Source organism: Diospyros lotus, chromosome 14, assembly GCF_014633365.1.
Source record: "Diospyros lotus cultivar Yz01 chromosome 14, ASM1463336v1, whole genome shotgun sequence".
Classification (NCBI taxonomy): Eukaryota; Viridiplantae; Streptophyta; class Magnoliopsida; order Ericales; family Ebenaceae; genus Diospyros; species Diospyros lotus.
This window is the reverse complement of record NC_068351.1, coordinates 3,721,101-3,734,690: the sequence shown is the minus strand read 5'-3', so window position 1 is coordinate 3,734,690 and position 13,590 is coordinate 3,721,101. Positions and strand designations below refer to the sequence as shown.

General features: G+C 34.6%; 2 protein-coding genes across 2 annotated transcripts; one reads left to right on the top strand and one right to left on the bottom strand.

The window, feature by feature from the left end:
* Positions 1-329: 329 nt before the first annotated feature.
* Positions 330-3,773, bottom strand: LOC127790778 (uncharacterized). Its single transcript, XM_052320447.1, has 6 exons — positions 3,527-3,773; positions 1,411-1,502; positions 1,233-1,311; positions 1,062-1,156; positions 670-765; positions 330-593 (listed from the first exon to the last, which is right to left on the bottom strand). Exons 1-6 carry the CDS (start codon positions 3,699-3,701, stop codon positions 513-515), a joined length of 618 nt encoding a protein of 205 aa, XP_052176407.1. The 5' UTR covers positions 3,702-3,773; the 3' UTR covers positions 330-512.
* Positions 3,774-8,993: 5,220 nt separating this feature from the next.
* On the top strand, positions 8,994-10,340 carry LOC127790467 (aquaporin TIP1-1-like). Its single transcript, XM_052319996.1, has 2 exons — positions 8,994-9,531; positions 9,742-10,340. The coding sequence occupies exons 1-2, from the start codon at positions 9,148-9,150 to the stop codon at positions 10,114-10,116; spliced, it is 759 nt and encodes a 252-aa protein (XP_052175956.1). The 5' UTR covers positions 8,994-9,147; the 3' UTR covers positions 10,117-10,340.
* The last annotated feature ends 3,250 nt before the right edge of the window (positions 10,341-13,590 follow it).

The following is a 13,590-nucleotide window of genomic DNA, read 5'->3' as shown; positions in this document are numbered from 1 at the left end:
GAATTTGATTGGCACCAATGCCAATAAGCAAGCAATGTTCCAAGTAAACTCCAAGATGAAGGTAGGTCGGAATTGAAAATTTGCTCCAAGTAAACCCCAAGATGATCGCATATACTCAAATCATGAACATATGACAATGAGTCGAGCATAAGCACTTTTACTATTTAAAATTTATAAAAAAAATTTACCCTCTGCCAACATTTCATGATTTGAATATATGACAACATATATAATTGGAATGTTTACCGCATTACACTGACTATTTTCTCGATCAGAAAATGAAGAAACAGAGGTCCAGCAGAAATTAAGCACCAATAACAGAACTGCCCTGAGAAAGAACCCTATGCATGGAATCTGCTTCCACCCTTTTCTTTTTATTTACAATGTGTAGAGGCTGCTAACAGACAATAATTATCTATTAAGTTATAAGTACCTTTGGAAGCAAGGTGAACAAAAACATTGCCCAAAACTAAAAACAAAATTTAGTATCTTCAGCAATCATCTATCAGGAGTCACTGCCATAATATAGAATTGACAGCATCTTCTAAAATTCGCCTAGCTTCTGTGTCTGGATCAGCTAGCTCACTTGGGGCCTGCCAAAAGTGTAGATTAGGAGAACCAGACGGTAAATAAAAAGAAAAGTTGTATAATATCCTTTCAAATGCTGACCTTCCCATAAATATTCGTCTTTGTAGGATCAGCACCAGCAGCCAGTAACAATCTGATAACATCAATGTGTTCACCTCTTGCGGCATGATGAAGAGGCTGCATTAAGTGAAAAAAGTTAAAATGAAGATCAACATAACAAATAGGGGCTTCCCCAAAATAAGAGATGGGAATTTACTTGTTTCAGTTGATTTTGGCATTCTATTCCAAATAGCCCAACTGAGGGCCAATTCAATGTATAAACGGAACATAAAACGTTCAGCATAGAGAAGATCTTCGGTTCCACAAGGAAATTTGTGCATTTTACTAGAGGTATATACCAATTACTTCAATATGAAAGGACCTTCCAAAGACTTTGAGAAGGTATTTAAAACACAAAAAACGAAAATACTCACTGTATCACCTTCAACCTCAACTGAATCTAGCATTCTCTTCACTCTCTCTGGGTTGTTGGCACTGTTGATCAGAAGTTCAATGATCTCTGTAAAACCTGCAGTGGTCATTGGCACAGAATTACCAAATGCATTGCAGCCCATATGGGTGAAAGCTTTGGGGTTAGGTCCTACCTCCAGCACAAGCATCATGCAGAGGAATTGCCCCATCTTCATCCTTAGCCTCCAAGTTAGCTCCTCTTTCCAACAACAGCTTTATCCAGAAATTTTGTGCAATAAAGTATCATTTAGTAGTAACAGCAAAAACACTTGCCATAATTAAATGATGAGAGTATAGTAACATGAGGCAAACCTGGACGCATGGCAAATGACCATAGAGGCATGTAAGATGAAGAGCAGTGTCACCATCTTCTACCGGTTCATCTACGCTGCCATTCAAGTTATCTGAAATTGTTTACAGATGAGAGCATCATTAATTGTTTATGAATAGAAGTGATATACGTGTGCAATACACCAAGAAAGCCTCCTACTTGGGTGTGCAAAATCACTAAATATAGGAGTCAGCAGGCAAAAAAATCATTTTCTGGAGGACTTCTACATCACCCATCTCTGAGTTGCCCTTTTACTGTTCCTCCATATCTACTGATTGGTGGACAATATTAGACTACTACTAGAATCAATCTCAAATTTTTTTCTTGTACTGATGCAAGTTGCTCCATATCCTGTTCCTTTATTTGTCCTACGACTCTAGGCTGTATTCTTTTATTGTTTGAATTGTTTCAGTGTGTTTTAACTGCAAGCTTTTTTTTGCCCTCATTTTCTGAGCAAAATCATTTACCACCTTTGCAATTGTCTTACTGTTTGCTCCTCCTTTTCCTCTTAAGATAATAGCTCTGCTGTGTCTACCACACTCAGGCCAATGTCTGGCACATAGACTCCAGGAGATCTTTGCACCTTGCTGCACCATGAGCTTTTAACTATAACAGAGACTAGATACAGAAAATTACTACTGCTAGAACTTTAACTCCAAAATTTCCTCTCCATCCAAAAAGCATCATTATCATCATCACCACCACCACAAGCCTTAATTCCACTAGGTAGGGTCAGCAATATGCATTCCAACTCTCCATTTTTTGTCTAGTATTCATGTTGAAAGATTTGATAATTTTTACGCTACTTGTTGGCTATCTAAATATCTTATCCAAAGAGCAACCACAGAAAAATCTTTGGCTTCATGTAAGTTTACAGCCTTTGATATTCTCATCGATGACTTCATAAGAAAACAACAACAAAGTAATATGCTCCACCCAGAAAACATTTTCTTCCTCCATAGGAGAGGACAAAGAATTGTATGAGAAGTAAATCATGGGATGCTCATTTAGCTAGTAATTTGATGTGCACACTTCATTAAAATCCAATTCACCAAGAAGCACAAGAACCCCTTCCTGACATTCACTAGCCTCACCCCGAGGGATTCTTAGTAAGTTTGTATGGGTTGAAAGACATCTTGACATCTACTCTTCTAAGGCCCCCAGTCCATGAAAATTCTTGTCCAGCTTGACTTAACAAAACCCCAAACTTCACTGTTCTCCAATTGTCCATTCCAAATAGGCACACATCTATATCAAACAAAAATAGTCTTGAAAATATGTACAACCACCTACAAAATGGACTTGGGTTGAATTTACAAAGAATTAGAACAAGCAGATTTAGTTGGAGCACATTTCCATCCCATCATAAACATGATGAAATGAAAACAAATTCTTAAGAAGTACAATTTTGGGGAGGGCAGAGCAAAGAGTCTCTAATCTCAACAGTCTAGAAGCTAAATTTACTTTATTTACTGTTTGGGGTTAGAAAAAGAGAACAGTTTTAAATGTGTACGTAACGTATACACATATTTTAAGAAACAGAAATTTCATAACAATTTAAATGTATATATTTCCAGAACTTTAATTCTGGTCTAATTATACATACAAAAATGTACAAGAATATTTTCATGACAGAAAGAATATTAAAGTGATTGAAGCGAAATACACATGGTCTATCATTAAGTATATAAATAGTCAAAAGACTGACTTTTGGTTTGTTTGTGCATAAGAAATTGCACAAGCAAATGCAATCTCATTCTCCAAGCCCTTCAAAAGTCCTAGTTCCAGACATACGATGCATACCTAAAACTCAACTATCATCCGTCTCAACGTCCACTAGGTTTTACTTTTGCCCAAAATCAATAGTTTCATAAGCACAAGACACGTCTGGTTACATATTGTATTAATGCAATACGAGATACAGTAAACCCTAGCTTTTCTCTTTTCTTTTTTTTTTTTTAAACATGAACCAGAACCATGTCAACCAAAAGAAAATCAATAACGCAAGGCGCACAGAACTAGATAGAATAGTTAAAGTAATCAGAGGCGAGAACATAAGCAGGTACGTATACATGGATAAATATGCAAAATACATACCAAGAGCGCGGCGGAGGGCGTCTAGGTCTCCGCGCTCAGCGGCTGCGGCGAGATCACGGAGATGGGGAGGGGTGTCGGAGTCGGGTTCAAGCTGGATCAGAGCTCCATCGTTTTCCTCGAAGATGTCGTCTTCATCTTCGTCCATCAAACCGTTGCGCCTCCCCGGCACCGCCATTCTCTCTCTCTCCCTCTCTCTAACGGCCCTAAAGTGAAGCAGAAAAGGGAGACGTCGGCGTGAAGGTTTTGTAGGTTTCAAGTTCTACCTCGCCTTGGCCGTAGCGTCAAACGCAACAGGTTAAATTACAAAAATAACCTTTCATTTCGGAAAATATTACAGTCACTAGTAGATATTTGATGTCTCTAGGCTGAATTAGTACGAGTTCTTCGTATCAGAGACTCCGTGAATGCCCACAATCTCCTTGTAAACATTGGGCTTAAAGGATCAGATTTTAGCCCATGGGCCACAACCTAAGGAAGCCCAATCCAATTGTGCTACGAGTAGGCCCATTAACAATCCGACTCTATGAATTCTTATACTGCAACTGTGAAAGATATTTGTGGGAACAGGTCACCATCGCTACCTGGGACTGCGACGGAGCTCCCGCCGGCCGCCACAAATTTCACCGGTCCCCATTTTTGGAATTCCGTTTGGCAGATGGAAAATTGAAGTTTCTGTACGACCCTTCATGTGATTTTATTCTTCCTCGTTTGTGTCCCAATCGCAAGTACCGGATTTTGATTTAACAGCTTGAAAATCACTTGTTTTGGCCTCGTGCTCATCAAAGCTTGTGATTTCCTTTTTCTTTTATCAATTTTTTGAAATGTCATCCTTGCTTATTGGATTATATTTTCAATTTTAATAAAAAAATAAATTGTAAATAAAAATTTTATCTTACTATACAGGGTAAGGAGTCGAACCCCACTATCTACTATCTACTGATGTAAATCCTAATTTATTATGATCCAAGTACTTAATCTTGTGAGTTTTTTTTCAACTTCTTTCATTTCATTTGCCCAATGTCTTTGTTAATCCTATTTAAAGCCATATAATCGAGTTTTCATGAATAATTTGTTCTATAGGATAGCTTAATTTTTGTTCGAGTAATATTTATTGAATTTTTTTTATAAATAAATTACTATTAGTTATAATTTTGAATTATTATAAAATGAATTGATCGGATCAATAAAATCAACTTAAAGTGGTCGAATTAATTTTTTTGAGCCTAAATTTATTTTAATATTTATTTATGTGTGACATAAAAAAATGTACATAATTCATAAAAATATGATTTTTTTTTTTTTTTTTTTTGAAGTTTGTTGGGTAGGGCATGGATGGAGGAGATAAGGCCCGAGAAATGGTGATGGGTCCAAGTATTCCAATTGGGCACTAAGAGTGGCAGAGCTATCATTTCCATAATTGGTTGTTATCTTACCATTTTTCCTCTCATTAGCACGTGGCCATGACCAATCATAGGCCCACAGACAGCCTAGCATTTTAAATAATAATTATTATTACTTTTTAAAATAAAGTTAACAAAATTTTGAATTAAAATATAAAATAATTAAGATAAGATTGAAAAATATTTTAATATTTTTATCAAACTGTTTATTAAATTTTTTAAAATATGTTAGAAGATATAAACGTTATTTTTTTTATTTGTAAAGACAAAAATATATTTATCTTAAAAAAAATGAGAAATAAGTATATTTAAAAAAATTCATATAAAAAATCACGTGACTTCTTTTTTAAATATCACTAGATAAATTTAATAAATATATTAAAAATAATAAATATTTAAATATTTTTTATATTTTATTTTTTTAATTTATATTTTAATTAATAAATACTACCTCATTAAATTATATCTCACCCCTTTAACTTTCTTTGCAAATCATTAATTTTGATTTTGTTTATAATAGTGGCTGTTGCGGAAAAAAAATTATAACAGTGGTAATTCTGTAAATAATTTAAAACTTAATGATATTTTGGTAAAATAATTATTTATTTGGTCAATTTAATTTGTTTAGCAAAAAAAATTAGTACACTATTTTTTAAGATTTGTACAAAATATTGAACACTCAATTTTTTAATTATTAAGAAAACATAACAAACTAATCAAATTATTTAAAATATTATTAATTAATCATTTATGTGCATGTCGCTCGTAAAATCGAGCGCGTTCACGTATGTGCTGACATTTTGTTGTTGTAAATATTTAAAATAATAGTTTTTAATAATTAAAATATCAAATATTGATATTTTATATATTAAAAATTAAAAATTATATTTTAAATTTTTTTTTTCTGTCTTATGCGTATTATTATGAAATTAAATTTGAATGGGCGTTGAATCCCTCCGAGAAAGCTTGATTGGAGGCATATTTTGAGGGAGAGGGACCGCGGCCGACCAAATGATGCAGGCCACTTGTTTCTCGAGGCCTCCCAGAAAATTATGATATCCTCACCGACCAAAACTCTTTTTAATCCATCAAAGACACATACCGGCTGTTGTTTGACGTGACGCCCACTTTTGTTTTCTTGTTTTTCTCTTTGCCGTTACTGTCATTCAACCTTACATTAATTAATCCGATCATTAATCTCTGCTTGCATGCTGTCACGGTCTATCTGTAATTCTCGATGTTTAAGTGTGTTAGACCAAAGTAATTAATTAATTGATTTCGATGTTTATAAAGTAAATAAGTTGTGAAAATGAGATGACCCGGTAAGTGTTACAATTTGGATTCGTTTTCCTCAAATTGGTCATAATTGGTAGGAATAATAATAGCAACTTTAGCATTTGTTATCTCGAGGCAAATCATAATGCTTGCCCCACGAGGTGCTTGTCCTCTTGCTTATAATTTAATTTACATTTCATAACATGATTAATTAGGTCCACATTAATTAAACTCGTTTACTAATGATGTGACAAACCCACTAATTCCCCCTTGTATACTTGGTTATTATGCTTATAATTTTTATACTTATTGATAACATGATAGTAATTATTGATTTAATCTTATCTTATAATTCACTTAAAATAAATTATTTTTCGATACATTTTGCTAAAGGAAGATGCTTTTGGCCAAACCCTTTGATTTATGTGGACCAACTTTTAAATGATGGAGTAGCTACCACTTTGTAAATAATAATATTTGACCCTTACCTAATTCCTTAATCTACTCTTAATTATTGTTAAACAATCTTTGAACCCATTATTAGCGACTTTGGGTAGACAATAGGTTATGAATATTGGGGATAATCATATTACTCACGTCACTCATTAATGATTCTCGTATTTGATTAAGATGTAATTAACCATTGTACCACTCCTAATGCAATTAATTATTTGGGGATCATCTTCTTTCAAGAGTTCGAAAATATGATAGTAAGAGATAATCTCTTTTTAAATTTCTTGCTTGGTCAACTAATTGATTGAATTTTAATTAGGGCAGCTAAAATACGCCCACTGGCTGAGCATTTGAAGTTATTCAATTGTGTGAAAATATTTTAATTTAGGGTAATGTTAAGCAACAATAGATGCATTTTATTTTTAAATAAAATGTAATTATTATATCTTTTTTTAAGAATTAAATAATTTTATTAATTGATTAAATTATTCAAAAAATGAGACATTTAACACTAATCAATAAAATTATTTGGTTACTAAAAATAAAATTTAATAAATATACTTTATTTAAAAATAATTTACATTAATTGTTGTTTAAGAACAACGATTAACATTACTCTTTAATTTATGTAGAAATTAAAAAAATCAGGAAAATAATTTTTTTATGGATGGGAAATATCAATGGGTAATAAATATTTGATTTACTAATAAAAATATTGAAAATTTAAGTGAGTATTATTCAAAATCTTTTTTAAAAATATAAAAAATTTTAGGTGATGTTTTCTTTATGTTTTAGTTTTGAATTCATTTTTACTTTTGTGTTTTGAATGTCTATTTTGAAATTTTTGAAAATATGTTTTTTTTATCATTTTAAAAAGTTATTTCTCAATAAATTTGATTCAAAGTAATTTGTAAACAATTATTAATAAATTATAAATTTGATTCAAAGATTTTAAATTATAAAAGATAACTGATAATCTAATTGTATATAATACATTAAAATTACAAAGTGTTTTTAAAATCAATTTTCGATTTGGTTTAACTATTAGTTTCGTGATGATTTTTTTTTGCCTATAAATTAAAATTTAGTGTTAATTTTGAGATTTAAATTACCCACAACATAAGATATTGAAGAAAGGAATTATAAATTATAAAATAATAAAATATTAGTTTATCATAAAATAATTCAAAATTTTAGAAATATCATTAAAAAAAATTAATACAAAAAAATTATATTACATATTCATTATTCAAATAAAACAAAGAATAAAAGAAATAAAATCACATAAGGGTTTAAAACACAAAAGATGAGGGGCCATAACAATAAAAAATCAATCACTGTAAGAAGTAACGATCGATGAAGAGAAGACGAGCCGCAATTCAAATGACAATAATGGCTAGGGTTGTCAGTGGGCAATGGCGGGCATGATGCTCGGCCGTTCAATAGTCAAACAGAGGGGGATGATGATGTTGGATGCAATACAAGGGGAGCAACAGTGGGTAGTCGGCAGCAGTGGCGGTGTTGTGTTTCTGCCTTTGAGATTTTTGAATATTTTAGAAAGAAGATAGAAAAAAGGCGGCACTACAAGATTTTGGGGGGGGGGGGGGGGGGGGGGGGGGGGGGGGTTTTGAGTTTTTTTTATAATTTTTTATTTTTTTAAATAATAAAAAAGATGTGTTTTTAATATTTAAAAAATTAAAAATTTAAACAAAATTAAAAAAAGCCAAAAAAAAAATTTGACGTCATGGAGAGATGGGTGCATTAACTGCTATGGAGCCGATGGCACTAAGATAGAATCGTCAAAACGCATTTATTATTATTATTATTAAACGAAAAGATATTCGATCTTTCCAGACACCAACAGGGAAAGACAGACACAGATCCGCACTGTCGTGTAAGCCACGTGTCTCTTATCCTGAACACGCGGCACTCGCAGTCGCAGAAGCCTTTTTATCCGCTGCTCCTACTCGCCTTGCGTAATTTTTTTGAATTGGAGGGAGGGAATATGCAAAATTTGTTTCTGAATATCTTAGCTGGCAAAGAGCTTTCTGCATTCGTAGTCCTAGTGCTGGAGTGGAATAATAATACAAAAGTATTCGATAAAAAAAAAGAAATAAATTATAAGGGTATTATTGTAAAATTTAGGTAAAATACGGAAATGGTAAATTCCTTTAATATAGGCAATTATTGGCTAAAAGATACATTCACCGAAAACGGCATTTATCCATTCAAGTATAATGCATTGCATTGAGAGAATTTCCATGTATTCAGGGGTTTTGCAACCGGATAACCGGCTATTGCAAGTTGGCAATGCTGGAAACGTACTATAAGACGACAGACTCAGGCTGGGCGAGCAGGGGCAGTGGAGAAGAGTGAAGTAGAACTCTCGGGAAGAAGAGCCAAGAGAGTGTAGCAGTAGCCAGTAGCAAGGGAAGGGAAAGGGAAGGTTCTTGCCGGATTAATCTCGACCGTGTGATCTCGATCAAGACCGCGATGCCGATCAACCAGATTGCTGTTGGTTCTCATCGCGATGCGACTCAACCGGAGGCGCTCAAGGCTGCTCTGGCCGAGTTTATCTCCACTCTCATCTTCGTCTTCGCCGGCGAGGGTTCTGGAATGGCCTTCAACAAGCTCACCAACAACGGCGCCACCACCCCCGCCGGTCTCGTCTCCGCCGCGATCGCACACGCCTTCGCTCTCTTCGTCGCCGTGGCGGTCGGGGCCAACATCTCCGGCGGCCACGTCAACCCCGCCGTCACCTTCGGCGCCTTCCTCGGCGGCCACATCAGCCTCTTCCGCGGCCTCCTCTACTGGATCGCTCAGTTGCTCGGCTCCGTTGTCGCATGCCTGCTCCTCGCTTTCTCTACCAACGGCCTGGTGAGTTAGTTATTTCAGTTTTGAGTGTAACTGTAATTTCATATCATGGCGCTATAACGTGATTCATTCATCCATTCACGATTTGAAGAAAAGCTTTTTTTAAGAAAAAATAATTTGGCTTTGTACAAGGGAAAAAAAAAAAAACTCTCTATTAATCAAATATTTATTATTCCAAATATTCCCCCTAACGTTTCTGAAATTACATGGAAGACCACGTCGGCTTTCGGCTTGTCGGCAGGAGTCGGCGTTTGGAACGCCTTCGTGTTCGAGATCGTGATGACTTTCGGGCTGGTCTACACCGTATACGCCACCGCCATCGACCCGAAGAGGGGCAGTTTGGGAACAATCGCTCCGATCGCGATCGGCTTCATCGTCGGCGCCAACATCTTGGCTGGCGGGGCCTTCGACGGCGCCTCAATGAACCCGGCCGTGTCGTTCGGCCCCGCCGTAGTCAGCTGGACCTGGGAAAACCACTGGGTCTACTGGGCCGGGCCTCTCGTGGGCGGCGGGCTCGCCGCCCTTGTCTACGAGCTGTTCTACAACACCCACCACGCCCACGAACAGCTCCCGACAGCCGATTACTAGGCTGGTTTTTCTCTCCAGTGTATCTTCGCTTTGAATTTTTGAGTTCCTGTTAATAATCTGTCGCCGTTGGTCTTTTTCTGGGGTTGGGGTTAGGGTTATTGGCATCATCATCACCGTGGGATTCAAAGGGACGTTGTAGTAGTGTGGATCCAGTGTTTGGTTGTGTTATTCTGTTGGGTTGTATGATTCGCTGTTCTGTATCCAAACTTCATTTTTAATTTTTCCTTGTGGTTGTGGTCGGTGGCATGGCTGGAAATCAAAACCATAGACGGGGGGCAATTTGTAATAAAAGAAAAAGGAAGGGAGAAAGAGTTGATGATGGATGATAGGCCCGGGAATTCTCATGATCAACCATGATGAATAATGCAAAAGAGGTCCAGGCGAGAAAAGGGAATTCTCAAATCACTTTTGGGTCCTAGACTAGACGGGCTACTCAAATGAATTGGATTGAAAATTGGTCATCTTCTCGCTCCATTTTGAATTAGACCCGCCGATTCAGACCATTTTTTTTGTTTGGAGTGACACTTGGATGCCCCTATGTGCTCAAGCATACATGTGCTTGTATCATCAGGTAAAATTAGTACTTCAGGTAAAATTAGTACTTGAAGTCTTAGGTTTTGAATAATGGATGGGGTGTATGCATATTTAATCGAAAAGTGAAGAGGTCTATGGTGAAAAAAAAAAAATTCAAAACTGTGGCATAAAATATCTCTTAGCCACGAGGAAAATTAAAAAAGAAGCAATTGGGAAGGGATAAGACAGCTCCCGTGGGATCTCTGATATGATGGTCTCTGATGATGAGATGTGGTAGTCTAGTCTAGTCTAATCTAATCTAAGCGGTTCCAGAGTTTTCTTTCTTTTTAATCTTTTGGCAAGTCTGAGATCATAATTACGAGGTTTGAATTCTTATTTATTTTATTATTATTATTTTATATTATTTTATTTTTCATTTGAATTCTTTTTCTAATTTAAAAAGTTAGAAACTTGTCCGAGCCTTTCTCTTTAGGATTAAGTCTTAGATAGTCGTCATATTCGGGACTGTTTTTGGATTTGGTCACTCTTGTGAATATGTCAATTAATTAAATCGACATTAATTCATAACATGTAATTTTTCATGTTTATCTTTATACAAACATGAAAAATTTAGAGACTCGCTCCCGCAAGTATAGCAAAGTAAGAAGAGATTAACGCGAGGGTTAGGAGTTTGAATTTTATTGGAGTCTTGAAAAGATTTAGTATTGTTAGAGGGATAGTGTGGAAAGGACGGTTGATATCGGGGGTATGCGAATATATTGAGAGTCAACTTTAAGTGTATAAGTTATGTATGTATTTAAATTTATTTAAAAATATATTAATTTTTAGAGATTAATCGAGCGAAGCTCTAACATTTCAAAATAATAATAAAAAAAAATTAGAGACTCCAACTAGAGGACAGTCCGTATCTAATTACCAATTGAAATTCATCTTTAATTATTGATTGAGTTTTATCTTTATTTTAAAAAAGTAATGTAGAAAATATTTTTAGACGTAATTCATGATGAAAATTCTGTACCTAATCTCCTAGGAATTTTGTCCCCAATTAAAGATTGCATTCTACTGCTAATTAATTTATTCAAAAAAAATTTAAATAATGTGACTAATTTTGGGACGAACTCTTGTTGAAAATTTGCGATCACGATAGTCTTTAAATCAGTCGTTAAAATGATTTTATAAATTTGCAACGAAATATTATTTAGACGTTAACTTAGAAATTAACGATGAAATTTCCAGTGGACCAATAAAATTTATTGACAAAGGCTTTTTTTATGATATATTTTTTTTTATAATTAAAATTTATTTCTAAATTTATCGTCAATATCACATAAGTTCTATATATAAATAACATAACAATTTAATAATTCAACAGTGTGCGATAAATGTAACTTCAATATTTTCGCTCACGCATAACATGCAAATATATATAGATAGAGTTTAAAACTAACGCAACTAACAAAAGTCTATTTTGGGTGCAAAAGGTGAAATTTCTTATCTTAAGAATTCTTCATACATTGTCTCATGTACGTGGGAGGGATTAATCACGGTACACTACAACGTACTAAATAGGAGGTACAAATGAAGAGAATGTTTAAATCACATATAAATAATGTAACTTAATGTGGGATAAATACAACTTAAACAGGCAATTCCCTATTTATTTTTAAGGGTGAACAACTTGCAGATTAAAAAAGGAAAAAGAAAAATATTTTTTCATTCCATAAAAAATAATTCTCACCTTCCTTAATTGTAATTTTCTATTAAAAATGAGTTAAAATATGTTTTAATATGTTGTACCAAGAATTTTTTTTATAAAAAATATTAAGCAATCAAATATATAAGTGTAATTTTTTTTTATTATGATATTTTTCATAAAAAATAATTTCAATCAAATAGCAAGAGAGGTGGTACTCTCAGAAGTCCTCAATGCAAGGGCTTTAACTGTCTCAAGTCAAAAATTCATCAAAGGGTCTTCAATTAATTGCAGGGAAGAAGATGGTTCAGAATTTGTGCTTGCATGTGTACACACACACACCATATTCTTAGGATGTCGGCACTTTATAACCAAAGGGGCCTTCTGTTGCTAAATGGCGACCGAAAAACTTCCGTCACAAAATCCAAAATGTGAAATTTGGTGGCTAAATCCATCGTTAATTTTTGCGGCGACACTGTCCGTCGTAGGATTTTGTATTCTTAATTCGGTTGTAAAAATATGCAGTTTGGTTGCAAATTTGTCGCTGATTAGGGAAGTTTCGCCGCTATTTTATTATTATTTTTTAAAAATGACCATGTAGAGTGGTAATTTTACTTACATTCTCTCTCATTGAGTGATAAATTTCACCGCATTGGGTTTGCCTAACGCGAGCATGTAGGGGGGTCACACCTCCTTTTTCATTTTATTCGCGTCGAACAAATATTATGTTATATGATACAAATAATATATCATTCTTTTCTTACCTATCACTAGTTTAATTTTGGTGATGATAATGGTTTGGGGATGATCATTATGATCATGATCATAATCATCATCAAGTGCAGGTGCGGATGCAATGGTGGCATCCAGTTAGAGGAGTTGGGTTGGGGGGGTGCGATGTCGACAAGTCGATGATACATCATACAAATTAATCACCACTCCATTCCGATGCAATCCTGGCCCCGGCTATGGACCAAAGCAAAGCAGCTTTGATGTTGAAGAAGTTGTGTTCATAATGTCAAGAATTTAAGAATAAAATCAATATATTGATCGCGAATAAACCATTAAATATGGATAGGCAAAAAACATATTTATGATCTTGAATTTTTACATTTGTAGTTTTCTAGCACATTCTCATCTCTCTTTCTCCCTCTATAGCATTTTCTCTCTCTTTATCGTCTCCTTGACTCCCTTTCTCTTTTTGACGGCATCTCTTCAGCTCTATTTTTTTTTTTTGCGTTTCCTCA